Raw genomic sequence first — 16,746 nt, 5'->3', positions numbered from 1 at the left:
TGAGGTTGAATGGTGGTGCATTGGGGTGAAGAAGGGTACCTATAAAGGAGTCCAGGGGTCCGAATGGAGTAACCAGCGCGGCCAAGACCGACTGGGCCAGACTTGATGACTGCAAATGCGACCATGCAATGTGGATGCCTGGTGAATGTGGGGCGGAGGGCGGGCGGTGACTGGTGGAAGACGAAGACTCACCCTCTGACAGATGTTGACTCAGAGCCGCATACTACTAACTAACTAATACATTGATCCAAAGTATCAGCAGAGGAGTTATTGAGGCTGAATGAATAAAATATACCGAATCAGGAGAGGCTGCTGCTGCTAGTCATGAAAATACACCAATTGATTCTCGGTGAGACTGACATGCATCTGAAAATTATATTTAGGCGTCCCGCAGCCCAACATTCACTCTATAACAAGAATCATGTGATCATACCCAAGCAATATCACAATGCCGATCTCGTACAATACACTATTCCCAACGCCTGCAGCACATGCAATTCCATAAATCCTAAGCGCATGTGAGTAAACTCATACAGAAACATAGGCAGAGTCATAAGCCGGCCCAACCCCCCGCTCATTTCGACCACTCGCCAAATTGCGCGTAACAATCCCAGCAGAAAGATACGTAATCATAACCAAAAACTCCGGAAGAGTCCCAAAGATAACCTCAACAGCAAGGCTTCCACCAGAAGGACTACCATACTTGAACGCAACAACAATAGCGTAAATCAGACGGATTCCAATGAGCGGCAGGGCAATCATAATCCCAAACAAGAGCTTCACATTTGACTCATTAGATGAATCCTTAGCTGAAATGGGAGTAGCAAACCATACCTTCCTCTCCTTACCCAGTCGGCGATGAGTGGCATTTGCCTTCGCAGAAACAAGCACCAGCGCCACAACCATACTCCAACCCGTCGCGAAAACAATGAGTCCGACCTTCAGCAAGACAGTGTGACTTCCACTGGCAGCCGCAAGACCGATTCCACCTCCGATAACGATGTGAGGGATCAACATGCCGAAGCCGCTTAGGATGGCGGGGAGGGTTGATTGGATGGAGTGGTTGCTACCCTCATTAGATCAGATTAGCGTATTGTTTGAGACGAAGGGCCTTTCAAGCATTGAAGACTCACGCTTCGTGAAGAATACCAAGCGCAGCGAGCAATAGCGGCGAAAGACCGATACCACTAATGATAGATGCCGCTCGATTGGGCTCACCAGTCGTGGAAAGAGAGTGGTATGCGATTCCATTACCCACCAACCGCAAACCGCACATGGCGAATACGTAGATCCACCCTAAGAGGCCGATTCGTCCGTGTCGGATGAGGCAGTAAATTGCGGGGAGGGATGTGAGGACGTAAAATGCGAGCTGGGCTAGCTCGAGGCCTTCGGTTGAGGAGGGCATGATCGCAAGATTAAGATGTTTTGAAAATAGCTGAGAGATAGAAAAAATTGGATTGATGCTAAAGAATCAAGTCTGGAACCAAGTTTTATGCCCAGGCAAGCTGGGCTCCCCATTTTTATTTTTATATATATCGGGTCTCCTACGGAAAAGACCAGGAGACGATCGATGCTAAAGCTAAGCTTGAGGATAATCGCAAGTGGCACCGCCTCTCCAATGGCGGGCGTTGATTAGACTAGCGCGTAGGGCAATTAACCCGAACCCGAGGGTTAGCGTCAGCCTTGCAGCCTTGGTCGACTCAGTCTTCACCAGGCCTTTGGAGCCGATGCGAACTGGGCTGTTGATCATAATCACAGTTGTTTTGTGGTCAACGCTTTCGGTTGGCGATTATGTTCAGAGTGGTAAATTGATATAGCCAAAATCTTCTGAATGGGGTAATGCTCTCCTAGTGTTGTCGTTATCATTCAAATATAGTAGTACATGGTCATTGTCAAAACAGGGCGTCAATGACACTTCGATTCGTCACAGGAACAGACACATTCCCTTGCCTGGAATCCTTAGAGACAAGGATAAGCGGCCAATCCATCGTCCACCTCCACTGAGCCGGCATAATACTATTAATCCCAACCACCTCCTTCTCCGGAATACCGCGCAGCCACCAAATATTATCCACCGTCTTACCCAGCGCAAAAAGACGAGCGAGAATCGCAAGCGCCCGCGGCCTCTTATCAGAAACAAGCCGAAGGAAATGACGAGGAACCACCGGAGGAAACCCGCTAAACATCTTGCGAACGATAAACTCAGGCTCATGTGTCTCCACGGCAACATACAAGCGCTCGAGATACTGCACTGCATCCATGTACGCAGACTCATCCTTATCATCTAGAACCTCCTCATCCCGTCGATAACTGAGGAGAAAATGAAACGGCTTCGCGGGCCCGTCGTACGAAGTAGCCTGTTCCTTCCGATCCCAAAGCGTCGGCTGCGCAAAGAGGAGGGGACACAACCTGGATTTATTCCGGACAAGCTGATGAAAGACTTGCGCCATGACCGTCCGGATCCCATGCGCCATTGAGAGCCACATCATCGGTGGCTCATACGGCTCGCTCGAAGGCTCCGACCGCAGGAATAACGTATAAAGTGAAAGCAGCACCGCATTAAGCGCAACCGACTCACCCGTATTCTCATTCAAATCAGAAGTGACCGGTCGATGCCGTCGCAGCGCCGAATCAATGTACCCCTGATACACAGGGCGCAGGGAATTCGCCTCATCCGGCAGGAGGGTGGAGCGATGCGCGGCGCCCAGCGCAAGTAAAGTGTGAAGAAGTGGCTCGTACTCGAACGCCATCTGCGGTACAGAGACGCTCCACATCTCGCGGACGGAGGCTAGTTGGGCGGAGCTCATTGTTTCGGCCGTTGTCGTGGTCCAGTGGTGCATGAGTCGCAGTTCGAGGACCCGCAGTCCGCCCAGTTCGGGGGATGGAAGGCCCAGCTGTAGTGCCGGTGCGGGTCTCTTGGAAAGTGCATTTGACAATTTTGGCTGATTGGGCTTGTAGATTCGCGTTGCTAGTGCCGGCCATTCGCAGGGTACGTTATGGCGGACGCAGTGGGTGCATTGTGGTCGATTTTCGTCGCACTATTTAAGTTGGCATAGCCCCTGCAATCGCAGATCGAATGCTTACCTTGACTTTCCGTGCTTTACATCGCAAACAGCCCGTTGTAGACTTGCGATGGCTCAGACGTGGCGGCATAAGCCTGTCGGGGAAGAATGTGGCTACCTAGCTAAGCCTTTCTCCGGGCGTCTCGGTTTCGGGTTCGGGTTCGACTGGATCTGTGCGGATCACGTCGGCGGTCAGCGTCAGCGAAGGAAGCAGGATAAACTTGGAGATGTCATTATTTTGAAGAGGGGACAATCCGGCCCCTAAGAGCCTCGCTTTCGGCTCGGTTCAATGCACAGTTTTGGGGAAAGCGCCAAACAAGCCACACCGCACCGGGCTTCATTGGCTGTCGGCACGCTCCATAGCCTGCCCACGCCAAACAAGCGCGCAGTCTTCACCCAACGAGTCCCACTTGGACAAGGCTGAGTTGATCGGCGCCTGCGAAAAGGAACAAGCTATTTTGAGTACCGACGATTTGGCGCACTGCCCCTGGGACAGGAGTTCGTCGTGATGGCTGCAGCATAAATACTAGTTGATGACCCGTCGATCTTGAACTTTATCGTCACCAAAGCATCTCTTTCATATCGAAGCTTCGCTCTACCACAGTCTATTTCCAGACTTCAGCCCTCCACATCTCCAGCATATCAAAAAATGGGTCTCATCAAGACTGGTCTCACCCTCGCCGGCGGCTACGGCCTAATCAAAGCTGCCTCAAAGTACGTCTCCTCCTTCAACCGTCACAAACATGGTACATTATACTTATAACCAACAGAGCCGTCAACGACCACGAAGAAAAGAAACAAAAGCGCCCAAGCAGCAACACCAACATGCCCCCCAGCCCACCTCAAATGCCCTACCATCCCGGCTACAACGAGTCGCAAATGGGCTACATGTACCAGAACCAGGCCAATGCCCATTCGCATCCGCAGTGGCGCTCCCACGAGCACCAGTCACACCAAGGCCATGCCATGAATGCAGCACCTTACACTGAGTACCGCTCTCTTCAGGGCTCTCAGACCTACGGCATTCAAATGGACAGTGTCCCGCCTTCGTATGGCACGGGCCATGGCCAGATGCATGGGAGCCAGATGCCTGGTTCGGCGCAGAAGTATTATTCGCAGCCGGCGAACTAGAGGGGAACTTGATTGTGAGGAGTAAAAGTGAAGCGGGGCTGTTTTTTGATTATATTTCGTCTATGGAGTTAGGTAACATAGCGCGTTTTCTGTTACTAGAGGGTATTAGCATTGTTCTTGTTAAAGCGAGTTGCATTACAATCACGACATTTTTCTTTGACCAAGTTCACAATTTAATAATGATTCTATACGGGTAAAAGGAAATAACCGCTGCAGGCATGAGAGTGCAGTTTTGATTAAATCTTCCAAACGCCTCGGCCCATTTTAAGGACATTGATGCTTCCACACCCCCTTTGTCTCAGACCACACCTCTGCCATGGCTTCATTCGGATAATACAAAACCAGAGCCTCGGCCAAAGTGGTGCCAGTTTCCGAGCGAAGCCCACATAGACTGTACATGGTCTTAATAACCTGAAACCTTAAGTCTACCTACTGCCAAGTTCATTTTTGGACTCGAAGAGCCTGGAAACCTAAGCTGAGGTGCTAGCAGATACTGAATATGTCATGGAGAGGGCGTGGTCTGAGGCAGAGAGGGCGTGGCTGTATCAATTCCCTTCTTCATCAATCTCGTTCCAGGCTGCTAAGGAGATTGCGAAAGAGCGACAGGCAGTCATGAATCAAGATTGAGAATTTCCCGTTGCGGAAGTAAGCAGAGTGCCCACTCGGGTAAGCAATGCCCCGACCAACCAAAGCCCACCATTCACCATTCTTGGCACGAGATAGAGATGACAGGAGCTATCAAAATGGAAAGACAAAATAAAGAAGAAAAAAAAGAAAAATTAAAAAAAAAGGCTTCATTGCGGGAATCGAACCCGAGGCCTCTGGCGAACCGAGAAGACTTTCCTCAAAAACGCGCACTTCACGAAAGTGGATATCTGGGTGCCTAGGACATCGACCTGCAAAAACAACCTCACGATCTATTGCGCGGTATCAACTTCAAGACACTGCTACAACCCTCAAGTGCAATTCAGCATCTTCACAGAATTTGTATCCTACAGTGCACAGCCTAAAGAATCATATTGCCAATTTACAGCACCAAATTTTATCTAGAAGTGCCTCAACCTGTCTCCCCTTTCTCAAGTACCGCAATCGCACCTATATAAACCATTTAAAGGGTATACTATCGTTCCGCGATGGGACTATGGCCGAGTGGTAATGGACCATAAGTTGGGAACTGGTGGTGTGTGTGACCTTCGAGGATGGGTTGTCCCTATGTCGGTCCCTCACGTTAAGCTACTGGAACTTGGCTTGCCATATGTTCTGTCGGACTGGACGGCTCTTATGCACTTTTTTTTTTTTTTTTTTTTTTTTTCTTCTTCTTCTTCACTTCTTTCTTTCTTTTTCTCTTCGCAACTTACCTACTGCTCCTGTTGTAACGCGGGGTGTGCCTGCACTTGCTACGATCAGGCAGTATAAGCGGATCCACCTACCGCCTCATTGAATGCGGAGGCAAATACATCACCCAGAGTTTCCTTCCTAGGCATCCATCCACGGATCCATCCACTGCACTGCACTCTTTTCTGCTTTTCTCCGTGTTACGTCGGCTATTCGCGTGTCTTGTGTGTGTTTCCTCCCAGGTATACTCTCATAAGCAAGCTGTCATTGCGCGTTCTTCTTCATTATCTCTGTATAGGGTATACTTTTCTTCCCCTTTTCTTCTTAACGATGGTTATGGCCAAGGTTGGAGGCAGTGAAAAGGGCGAGATGTTGACACTTTCTCCAACCTCATCCAGATCTCGAGTATATCAACACCATCGCGATCACGTTGCTCCGTTTAGAACTGTCGTCAACATGAACTGAATATGTCCCTGCCTGCATGATAAAAATAGCAAGGCTGTGATTATACGAACCGGCCAGTGATATCGCAGCTGACAACTCCACTCCCAGTTTTGGCCCCAACCTGCGCCAACCCGAGCGTAGCTCACGCTGATCACCAGCCAATCCAGTCCTTGAGGAAATGCAATTTCCAGGCCATTTCGGAGCTAGCAGCCATGCGTCCTTCCTTTCGCATCTAAGCCCCTCCGCAACGCCGTGCCGACCGGGCACGTCGCTGATAAACAGCTCCCGCGGCCCCACCCCAGGCATGAGATTGTCTGGGGTGGAAATGAGCCTTGTAACTCTTGCGTAACCCTTAAAACGAGGATCGCGCCAGGCGACCCAGACGAACGCTCATTTTGCATCAACAGTCTTCAATTTTCGGAATTTGCCGTGGGTTTAAGTGAATGCTTGCTCCTATTCCACTCCACCCCGAGCGATCAACGACACAATGTCATCAGACACGCAGAGCCGACCGGGCGAACAGGTGCAGCAGTCGACCAATAAATGGCAGCAGTCAACGAAAGATCTGTGGCGTCGCTCTACACAGGTCTGGTCGGATTCCAAGGACAAATGTCATCAATCGACGATGGAGGCCTGGCATCGGTCGTCGGATTCTTTGGCCAATTCGAAACAGCGATACCAGCAGAGCACTGCGGAGGCATGGCATCGATCTACAAACACTTGGGTTGACTCGAAAACTCGGTGTCGGCAATCAACTGCCGATATGCTGAATCGATCCGCCACCAAGCTTTACCAGTCAACCGATCGCTTGCAGCGATTACCTCAGACTTCAAATAAAGCGATAGAAAGCAACGCAATCAAACACCGGGCTTCGAAATCCGTCGAGTCGTTGTCGACACTATCACGCCAACCCAGCCCATCCATACAAACATCACCACAAAATACCCAGCCTCAGTCTTACACATCGCCCCCATCATCCGAAGCAACCCAATCACCACAATCCGGACCCTCATCCGAGTCCTCGCAATCAACACAGTCACCCTCAGAAGCCTCCACAGACACCGCACTGCCCAAATACGACATGATCGACCCATTCTCGAAAGGGCAGAAACAAGAACAGCAAATCCGCCAGCTCCTCAACATGACCGACCAAACCTTCTTCCAAATCCACCAAGCGAAGCAACTCCGAAATTCCAAGTCGGCGCTGCTGGGAGAAATCGAACATAACTGGATCAATTCCATCATCACCGACGCCCTACACGTCGGCCAGGACCTAGCCAAGCTCGTGGAACCACATCGTCTCGATATGGCAAAACGAAAGGGCAAAATAACCTCCGCGAATAGAAAGCGATGGAAAATCGAGGACTGCCAGAAGGCTCAGGAGAAACAATCCCGTTTGATCCTCCACCAGGATAGACTCAGCCGGGTCTTCACCCACCTCCGAGATCTGACTGAATCTCAAAAGACCTCTCCCGATTCTGAACAAGGAAAGGAAGAGGACATTGCTGAGCTCGGGACGTCTGAGACATCCATCCCGGAACTCTCAGGCGATTCACAATTCGTTTCTCCCGTTGCCCCCGCAGAACTCCCCTCCGATCCAATACCCACCACAGTCATCGCAGAACTACCAGGCGACTCTGCGCTCGTCGTCGCCAACCCTACACCGCAAATCCCGAAGATCATTATCACGCAGACGCCGGGGGATGTTTCGGTCGAGTACCTCGGAAGTCCGGATACGCCAGATCATGCGAGCCATGAGACAAATGAGTTGGATGAGATTCTTGCTTGGAGGCATGCGCGGAATGATGTGAGGTCGCAGCAGTCGACTTCGCTATCGAATATTATTGCAAGGATGGATAGTGCGAGGGTAGAATGAATAAAGAAAGAAAGAAAATAAATAAATAAATAAACGGCCACTGTCCCACGGACTTAGTGTCGACGCAATATTACTCGAAGTCACGAAAACGAGGGACCTGTTACATATTTTTCAAGCGTCCTGGCCTATATGCATATTCGGATATACCATTGCTCAATTTCAAGATTCAATTCAATCTATACAGCTTCACTGAAACACCGATTTCCTCAACTTCTCCGTACCATCACAAGTTGTCAAAATCGTTCACTTGTCCAGCAAGCAAATGGTCTAGGGCGTCGAGTCCGGAAGAACGTTTTGATTCTCACATGGAACAGCACACCTGTCATAAAGTTAGTAAAAACAGCCCTCGGACCGGACATAAACTTACTTTGTGGCCAGTTTATTTCCCCCAGTCGTAAACTGATCCTCAACATAATTCTGACAAACACCCCCATAATCACCCGTATACTGGCCCTCAGAAATATCCCCCTCACTCGTCCAGCTATCGATCCGCATATAGAACCTGAAGAACTCAGCGTCACCCTTAACGTAGGAAAGGAAAGAGAAGAAAAACCCACCCATCCCTCTGAAACTCCAGTCTCGGATAACATAGCCCGTCAGCAACACACTCTTCCGACCCATCAAACGCACTCCCATCAGTCGCAGTAAACTGCACCCGATATTCCCCAATGCCGGGGTCACTAAACGACGCCATCGGTGGATCGGCGTCCGTATCAACCCACGCACAATCCCAATCCTCGTGCGTAACCTTCTCCTGTCCCGCGAAGCTAGGATCAACTTCCATGTGGCAGTTCCCACCGCCTTGTGTCCGGATGTAGATCGTACAGTACTCGTCTGTGTTTTCCCAGGGTGCTTCGTTGGGCTTGAAGACGTTCATTAGCGTGTTGGCTAGGTCGCCAAGAGTCAGGCCTGCGGCGGAGCCGGCGGCTTCAATGAAGGCGTAGACGCCCAGGCCCAGGATTACGGGGGAGCGCTTTTGAAGGATATGTGTTTGTGAGTGTGGGAGAAGCGAGGTTTGGTTGGATAGTGTGTCGGCGGGCATTGGGGTAGCGGCGACTGACGTAGAGAGCATGCATACCGCGATGTAGTGCAGTGCTAAAAGGACTTTCATAGTGTCGTTTTACAACTCGAGGAGAAGTTAAGGAAGTAAAGAAGTAGAAGTAGAAGTAGATTTCGGCACCAGTGCGGGAGTAGTAGAGGAAGTGCCGCCGATATCACAGCGAGAACACTTGGGCCTTTATATAGCGAGCTCAAACTCAAGCATCCTCTAGAACCAGAGAAATTAACTACTACTTGTGTAGTAGAAACCAGTAATACCAAAATCCATTGCCCGACACCATCCCGACCTTCCATTCTAGTAGAACGAAACCCAATCCGCCCCTGCCAAGAAAATAAGCATACATGGGGCAAAAAAAGGTTTGGATGCACCTATATACAACCGTTTCAAACTCTCTGGCCCCATATATCTGCGTCATTGCTGATCTTGGCAGAGACCTAACACATTATCCCGCTCTTGGCAAAGTGTGAAGAATTAATGTCACATTGCCCCCACGGGTAATGGATTGAGAGGGTCGATCAGCAGGTATTTTTGGATGGGACTGATTGATTCTCGGGAATCGCTTTCTCAATTCTCTTCATCTGAAGTCAGAAGTCAGCGTTCATTGCTCTTTTACAAATGTTTCTCAGTAAGTGCATTTAAATCTTGCTTTGGATGCTTTGCCAACAGTAACGGTTCGGTCTGTAGATCTTTTCCTCGCTATGTATTGCTTGTCAGCACTAGTGCTTCCATAAGCAATGTGTTGAAAGTGAGCCAAACAGGCTTTTGATTTCATTGTTTCTAGAGGCGTCGTGTATCTAAGAGAAGTGCTGACCTCAGGGCCTCAGGTGCGAGGTCATATGACAGCGCAGCACCCATCCATGCGGCGGAGCTTCTCTCCCTCCGCCACCCGATTATTATTCCAATATCCCCTTCAGTAATATCGCTCGTCAGAATGTGAATCCACTCTGCATGAATATTTGTCGTTCAACTCGAAATGAGACTCATGAAAAAGGATAACTATGCTAGGATCATCTGATTCTATCAGTAGCCTCCGTGGCAGACACGGAAAGAATGAAGGAAATTGACAGGCAGACACCAAAAATAACGGATCCTACCCGATCGACATTCAGCAAAAATCTCCCCAAATCAACGACGCAGAAGCCATTATATTGTGTCTGCTCGGCTGCCTAGTTTACCATCGGAGAAGTCACCCGCACCTGCCAACATGAACGGTCCCCACCTGCCTTCACCTGCATCAACCGACGGCGCTACCACCGACCTTTAATAAGACAGCCTGTGACTATCAATAAGAAGAGCAATTCCTTTCAAAATCCACAAAAAAAAAAGGCCGAAACAGAACACACCACCTCAGCCGGTTCAAAAGAACACCTCCTCCCCTCCCACATAACAGGCAACTCGCCTACGCCCACAATGGCCCGCGCTCAAAAACAATAATTCTCTTGTTCACCGGCATAATGAGCACAGGAACCGCAAGTCACTTCCCAGGACCCTGCTGCAAACTACCAGCACACTGGATCGCGCCCACGCTCCCGGGCATGGGAAACAGCAGCTCGGGCGATACTTCAGTGTCTTACCAGGAGGTCTGGCGGCTGACATCACCGCGCTGTTAAGTAACCTCTATCCAGACGACAACTTTGACGCTCTTTATCTGGCCGGCGGGTCGTATGTGACTCTTCCGGCGCAGATACTGTACGGCGCGGATTATGCGCTCTTCCCGGCTGGAAGAAGGACTAGAGGGTGTATGCTTCTTGCCGGGTTTGTGCCGTTGAGGTATCATCTTAACTATGTGAAGAGTTTGAATTGGCAGGGGTGGTTCTCGGTTGCGCTGTTGACGCAGATCCTGCAGGGCCATGCTTTGCAATGGGTTGTTCCTGGGGGACATATTTCGTCGCTTTTTTGAATGGATGAGTTGTGGGAGGAGACGATAAGCTTTGTGAGTGACTTTAGCTGGTCTAATGGATCATTGCTAATATCTTAACTAATGCAGTGGCGCAATCTTGATGCAAACTAGGAATGTATGAGGACCGACGGCTTGCAAATGGGATATCTTCGTTAGGTCATGACTGATTATATACATATTTTCTTCATCATTTAGGGTATCACCGCGGTCTTTGCCCGTAGACCATGTGAACCTTGGTATATAGATGATTAGAAAGATCCCGCAACTCATGCCGTACACCCGCAAGAAGAGCCTCAATCTGCGCCCGCTGCCACCCAAGCATCCGTGTGAACAAAGCATAGCTATACGGTGGCATCGCCTCAAGCATATTCAGCTGATGATATCGACCCAGCTCCTTAAGCTTGGGATCCTTCGGCCAGGGACTTTGAGGGAGCTGCAAAATTCAGTCAGTATCCTACATATTGTTTACCTCGAAAGGGGCCTGCCTACCTTTAAAATATCCTCCTTAACATTAACAAACCCCGTCCTCTCCATCCGCTCTTTCCAGGTAAACACAGACGCCATATCCTTTCCGAAAAGCTTCGATGACAAATGTATGTGCTTGACACTTTCGAGCATGCTGACGGCTTTCAGATGGGTTCCGTCGTCAGAGTAGGAGTTGACTTCCATAGTCACCATCTCGAACCAGCCGTTTGGGTTCAGGTTGTCGAAGGCTTGTTGGAAGAGTTTGTCGTGGTCGCGGATGAAGCCTTCTAGCTCGCGGCCGTGGATGTAGTCGAATTTGCGGCTGTAAGGCCATGGTTGTTCGAAGTCGTCTACTTCGAAGCGGCAGTTTTGGGGGACCCTGGCTTTATCAGCAATGAACCCGATAAATACTGAGGAGGGTTTTAGGAGATGTACCATGCAGGCTGGATGGGACTTAGATCGATGCCTTCCGTTTGTTAGTTTTGATTGTGGCTTTTGGGTATTGGTAAAAGTACCGATCACCTCTGAGTTGGGATTTCCACTGAACAAGATCAGCTCTGTTGGCTACCGTGGTAGATTCCGACTTACTCTGCAAAATCAATTGCCCATATCCCGGTCCCGGTACCGAGATCTAATACCCTGCCCGGGTTCTTCACTGGTGCTACTTGTAGCTCTCCTCTTAGGAGCATCAAGTAAATATGGTGGCTCTAATTTGGTCAGCCTGAATTCGGGCCACCTGAGGGTGCACCGGCACATGTACTGACCAGATCAAGACGATCTTGTTCTTGTTCATCATTGGGCTTTCAGAGTCAGAAGTAGTCGACATTTGATCAGTGAGGGCACATACTAAGACGTATTCCCCCTCGTGGTATGAGTGATATCTGCGACCGTTCTACACTCTTAGATCCCCGAATGAAGCCAGGTGACGGGTATCTTACCTCGTACCTGAGAGTTGGTTAATCAAAGATCCGCGACATGACGGAATAGAGACATACTGGTAATTGAACGTACTGGACGTGATGCTATCCGTGCAGCTCGCATTGCCTAGCCTAGTCCCGTGTTAGCCGTTACGCCAGAGTCGCCCATACTACAGCGTAGTACTGCGCACTGAGCAGGGTACTCACGATCCCTGGTAGGCCGAGTCGACATCCGAAATCTACCAAATTAGCATTCTGGACGAAGCTGGGGCTGGTTGCGCGGGGCGACGCACGTCGGCCTCGATGGCGTCCGAGCCATGTTCGGGGTGATGATGCATGCCCTAGAACCCGAAGTGGCCTAGAACCCGAAGTGGGAGGGTCAGGAACCTCCGAACAAGTAACCTAGGGTGTTACTACTGTAGTCGGCAAGATCTCGATCGCGGAGGAGTGAGGAAAATCGAAGCTTCATCGCGCCCACCTCCTGTCTTATGACCCCTCCGATTTTCTCGACAGCTGTTAGGGTGCCAGAGTGCCGGGACGTCCATGCCTCGTTCCGGGCGAAAAGTGTCGCGGTCCCGACCGTCTGGAATCAGGCTCAAAGGCGTCCACCTTTGCGAGGTCCACTGCCCAGCGTTTGTCTGCGAGTACCAACAGCACGGCGAGTGCCAATAGTGCCTGGAATTGGAAAGGTGATTTGTTGAGCGACGAGCTGATCCGCCGCGAGTCCCAAACGGGCCCGCTTGTGATCCAATAAGGCGGGGGTTGTCCTGGACGTATTCTTGTATTTCTATTACATACTTTACCATACACACCTACTCCCTACTATGTGCATTGTATACACCTGGAAATGAAGCGGGCAATTTATTAAGACGCTAAGCCCTCGCTGGAGCAGAGCCTCTGGATCGACAAGGCTATGTCTTTACAGCCGACCACCACCCATCCATAAGAACATCGCCCTCGTTTCGCCTGTGCCGGCTGTAACCCTCGTCACATTTCTGCAGCCCGTGAACCCGACAGTCTGGGTGGTTACCACTAAAAGCGGAGATGAAGGCCTGCCCAGATGCCGTTCGGCGTAAGGATAGTCCTTTGTCTCCGTCTTTCCTTCTCGCTTGCGTCCAGTCCCGCTTGGTCAGTTACCCCCTGTATATGCACTCGAGCGCCGAGGAAGGCACGAGCTGCGGATGCAGAGATCGTCTAGTCTCTACCTAGGCCTAGGGGTATGCACCTCTCGTAGATTTGTCCTGTGCAGATTATGACCGGATTAAGATGTGGCGTTTCTTGTGCTGCCATGGTCTGATGATGAATGATGTATACCACGTAGTATCCTGGTTCGTGCTAATGTCGGCCCGTTTGAAATTTTTTGCAGACGTGGCTGCGGTGATCCTTCAGACTGATGAGGAGGTGGTACGTGGTGTCTCTCTTGTCGACTAGGAGATACGACCGAATGAAGCTCACGTAGCGATTTGATACATATAGCTGTTAGTAGAATGCATTATGTGTTTCGTCCGAGCATTTTTGGGCGCTACCGGATTACATTCGAGGAACTCCAGCTGACAAAGGGCTAAAATCCATTTCGTACATGCAAGATGCGAACGAATGTCACTCTTACTTAGGATATTTACTTACATACCTACGTTTCCTTTTGTTCTGGGCTGGGCCGCACTTAACTATATACTCTCATCCGATCTCATCTTTATACCAGATGTGCCTCAGGCCACAAGGCCACATTATGCCTCGGCAGGCACTGTGGATTGATGTCATCCGCCCAGCTTGCCAAAACACCCGTCAACTTCCCAGCTTCGCGCGGACTCTGCAATTGCCCAGCCATGTCGCGAGCCTGAATACGTCACACCTCCCCATTGTCTCCGACCGAATAAAACCGCAGAATCAGCCCCACGCGCCTCTTGCAACATCTCTCACAAACCGACAGTAATGGCCGCACACGCTCGACATCCCCCCTTCCCCAATCGCTCTCCTGATCTACCCAGTGACGCTGCTACTCGGATCACTATTCTCAGTCATCTCGCCAACAGCGCGCGGTACACGAGCTTTGCCCGCCCTGTCGCAAACACCAGGCGCCCTCGCACCCTCCCTCGCCGCCGACCTACACATCTCCGAAACCCCGGTTAACTACTTCGCCCGCAAAAACAACATATTCAACCTCTACTTCGTGAAGATCGGGTGGCTGTGGACAACCCTTGCCTTTGCCTCGCTTCTCTTCTGCCAACCAGCCTACCGCTCCTCATCATCGCTCTCCCAATCTCAGCAACAGACTCGCCTCCGCCGCACTTTCCAAGCCTTCCTCCGGTACGCATTCGCGACAGCAGTATGGTATCTGATGACGCAGTGGTTCTTCGGGCCTGCGATCATCGACCGGGGCTTTGTGGTGACGGGTGGGAAATGTGAGCAGATTCTCAGCCAGGTGGAGAATCTGGAGTCCGAGCCGAGTGCGTCTGCCCAGCTTGAGCTGCTGTTTAGTGCGGCTGCTTGCAAGGCTGCGGGTGGATCGTGGAGGGGTGGACATGATATCAGTGGACATGTATTCATGCTTGTACTTGCGACTGCGCTTCTTTCGTTCGAGGCTATTGGTGTTGGTGCATTCATTGCCCCTTCAGCGCGCGCTGATGGGGAGACGACCCGGGAACGCAAGGCGAGTGATCCGACCGTCTCGGAAGGTGATCAGGTGGATGGCTCTGATCCGATCAAGACCTGGTCGCTGCGCTTGGTCTGGGCCGTGGTCGGGCTGGGTTGGTGGATGCTTTTCATGACGGCTATCTGGTTCCATACGTGGTTGGAGAAGGTAAGATTCTCGTCCCAAATATGCATCTACTTTTGATGGATGCTGACTTTATCTAGTGGTCGGGTTTGTTTGTCGCACTGAGTACTGTATATGTGGTTTACATCCTCCCGAGAAGACTTGCGCCTTGGAGAGAGATTATCGGGATTCCGGGGGTATAGACACTTGCCTTCGTTTTCCTTCTGTATAGTATGTTATAGATTGCATTTACGGAGCCTGCATTTGAAAATGGCATTCGCATCCGATTATTTCACCCTCAATATCGAGTATTAAGCGCTAGTTTCCCCGCTAATCTAACGGAATCGACTCGGGCTCTTTCCCGAGATACCCTGCACAGAAAGCTGCGAAGCCCGTTAGCTCTACATGTCCCGAACATATTTGGAAAGGCAGACTCACCCCCGGAATCAAAGCCGACGCATACATAACCCGCGTAATCGGCTTGAGATCATCTGGCGTCAAATTCTCCGAAATAGTAAGCTCCATATAAGGATCCCACGCCGCGACAATGGCATCAGACCACGTCTTGAGATCAACAGACCAGTCTTTCTCGGTCATATTCTCTGCCTGACACTGTGTCCCCACGCAAGTCCCAAACTCGCGGAACGCTAGCCGGAATTTGATATTCCGGTCGAGGTAGCGATTCACCTCGAACAGATTGTCTGCGAATGTCAGAAGCCATTACACAAAGAAAAGCAGGGGTGGATACTAACACAACTGCTCAAAACACCTCCCAACCAAATTCGCCGCCCAATTCTCCTTGCACGAAAACCAATGCGCCGTCCAAAGTGTCATTCCAAGATCAAGTGGATCACTAGAAACAAAATGCTCCCCTTTCCTCCGCATAACCCTCCGATAATCGTCAATTTCCTCAGCCAGCACAGCCCCATCACCAGCCTCAACAGCAGCAGCCTGGAGAATGCGAAAAACAACAAACCCATCAATCGGATCCAAATTCCCCTCCGACGAAACAAGCGGCGCAGAAAGATCAGTACTCATCTTCCAGATCATCCGCGGTTTGGAACTCTCCCGCTCAACAAAGAATTTGGGATGAATCGCCCGCGCAAGGTCCACCGCCATCCTGTTATAGCTGATATCTCCGGAGGCCCTGGACATTCGGTTTAGCGCGAACATCCAGATCGTTAGGTAGTGGTGGTATTGCCCGTCGCAGTCTGAGCCGTGCTCGTCTGTTTTGCCGATTCGCAACCCTCCGCCTAAGGGATTGTCGTTTGTTGCGCCGGGCAGTCGAGATGCTCCGTCGCGTGTACGGCCTAGGATGTTGTGCACGGTTTCGATTAGCCGTGCTGCCATGGAGAGGTATCTGTCGTCGTTGACTGACGCTCCGCCGGCCTGGCTGTATTCTTTGTGCATGGTGAGTAGATTTAGGACGCCGAAGGCATCGGTCCAAAGGTACCGCCCGCGATGCCCGCCTGAGCGTGGAGGTGGGCTCCAGGTGGAGGGTTCTTCGATGGTGCTGAAGTTTCCGTAGACGGAGGACATTGCTTGTTCGAAGCGTTCAAGCTTTGGGGAGGGGCTACTGACTGGGAGGGCCATTTTGGGTGTTTGGGTTTTTTGCTGCTTTGGATGAGTGAGGTATCTATACAGATGGGGTGTGGAGTGGCGGATGCTTTGACACCAAATGTGCCTCATCAGACGATTCTCTCTCTGGAATGCCGCTAAGTACTATCAGTAGTAGGTACTGTTTGGTTGGTTGAATTAAGTCGGTAGCTCGTGAAGTCATCTTGAGTCATCTTACAAGCAG

The 16,746-nt window shown here is 50.7% G+C and overlaps 8 protein-coding genes across 8 annotated transcripts; 3 read left to right on the top strand and 5 right to left on the bottom strand.

Moving 5' to 3' along the window:
- Positions 1-528: 528 nt before the first annotated feature.
- On the bottom strand, positions 529-1,405 carry N7532_010547 (uncharacterized protein; the record flags this gene model as incomplete). The annotated part of the gene is made up of 2 exons (XM_056623038.1): positions 529-1,066; positions 1,134-1,405. The coding sequence occupies 2 exons, from the start codon at positions 1,403-1,405 to the stop codon at positions 529-531; spliced, it is 810 nt and encodes a 269-aa protein (XP_056470454.1).
- A 487-nt stretch (positions 1,406-1,892) lies between these two features.
- Positions 1,893-3,153, bottom strand: N7532_010546 (Zn(II)2Cys6 transcription factor domain-containing protein; the record flags this gene model as incomplete). Its single annotated transcript, XM_056623037.1, has 2 exons — positions 1,893-3,038; positions 3,085-3,153. 2 exons carry the CDS (start codon positions 3,151-3,153, stop codon positions 1,893-1,895), a joined length of 1,215 nt encoding a protein of 404 aa, XP_056470453.1.
- A 558-nt stretch (positions 3,154-3,711) lies between these two features.
- N7532_010545 (uncharacterized protein) lies at positions 3,712-4,193 on the top strand (the record flags this gene model as incomplete). The annotated part of the gene is made up of 2 exons (XM_056623036.1): positions 3,712-3,776; positions 3,833-4,193. The coding sequence occupies 2 exons, from the start codon at positions 3,712-3,714 to the stop codon at positions 4,191-4,193; spliced, it is 426 nt and encodes a 141-aa protein (XP_056470452.1).
- Positions 4,194-6,459: 2,266 nt separating this feature from the next.
- Positions 6,460-7,848, top strand: N7532_010544 (uncharacterized protein; the record flags this gene model as incomplete). The annotated part of the gene is made up of 1 exon (XM_056623035.1): positions 6,460-7,848. The coding sequence occupies one exon, from the start codon at positions 6,460-6,462 to the stop codon at positions 7,846-7,848; it is 1,389 nt and encodes a 462-aa protein (XP_056470451.1).
- Positions 7,849-8,115: 267 nt separating this feature from the next.
- Positions 8,116-8,890, bottom strand: N7532_010543 (uncharacterized protein; the record flags this gene model as incomplete). The annotated part of the gene is made up of 3 exons (XM_056623034.1): positions 8,116-8,167; positions 8,216-8,350; positions 8,406-8,890. 3 exons carry the CDS (start codon positions 8,888-8,890, stop codon positions 8,116-8,118), a joined length of 672 nt encoding a protein of 223 aa, XP_056470450.1.
- A 2,117-nt stretch (positions 8,891-11,007) lies between these two features.
- On the bottom strand, positions 11,008-12,528 carry N7532_010542 (class I SAM-dependent methyltransferase; the record flags this gene model as incomplete). Its single annotated transcript, XM_056623033.1, has 11 exons — positions 11,008-11,241; positions 11,298-11,652; positions 11,709-11,739; positions 11,789-11,814; positions 11,862-11,980; positions 12,038-12,073; positions 12,121-12,165; positions 12,212-12,218; positions 12,269-12,322; positions 12,398-12,429; positions 12,484-12,528. The coding sequence occupies 11 exons, from the start codon at positions 12,526-12,528 to the stop codon at positions 11,008-11,010; spliced, it is 984 nt and encodes a 327-aa protein (XP_056470449.1).
- A 1,594-nt stretch (positions 12,529-14,122) lies between these two features.
- Positions 14,123-15,148, top strand: N7532_010541 (putative inositol phospholipid biosynthesis protein Scs3; the record flags this gene model as incomplete). Its single annotated transcript, XM_056623032.1, has 3 exons — positions 14,123-14,177; positions 14,209-14,990; positions 15,047-15,148. The coding sequence occupies 3 exons, from the start codon at positions 14,123-14,125 to the stop codon at positions 15,146-15,148; spliced, it is 939 nt and encodes a 312-aa protein (XP_056470448.1).
- Positions 15,149-15,280: 132 nt separating this feature from the next.
- Positions 15,281-16,538, bottom strand: N7532_010540 (uncharacterized protein; the record flags this gene model as incomplete). The annotated part of the gene is made up of 3 exons (XM_056623031.1): positions 15,281-15,328; positions 15,384-15,646; positions 15,698-16,538. The coding sequence occupies 3 exons, from the start codon at positions 16,536-16,538 to the stop codon at positions 15,281-15,283; spliced, it is 1,152 nt and encodes a 383-aa protein (XP_056470447.1).
- Between the last annotated feature and the right edge of the window lie 208 nt (positions 16,539-16,746).

Source organism: Penicillium argentinense, assembly GCF_028826775.1.
Source record: "Penicillium argentinense strain IBT 30761 chromosome Unknown utg000010l_segment0_segment0, whole genome shotgun sequence".
Classification (NCBI taxonomy): Eukaryota; Fungi; Ascomycota; class Eurotiomycetes; order Eurotiales; family Aspergillaceae; genus Penicillium; species Penicillium argentinense.
Note: the sequence above shows the minus strand (reverse complement) of the source record. Positions and strands in the feature narration are given on the sequence as shown.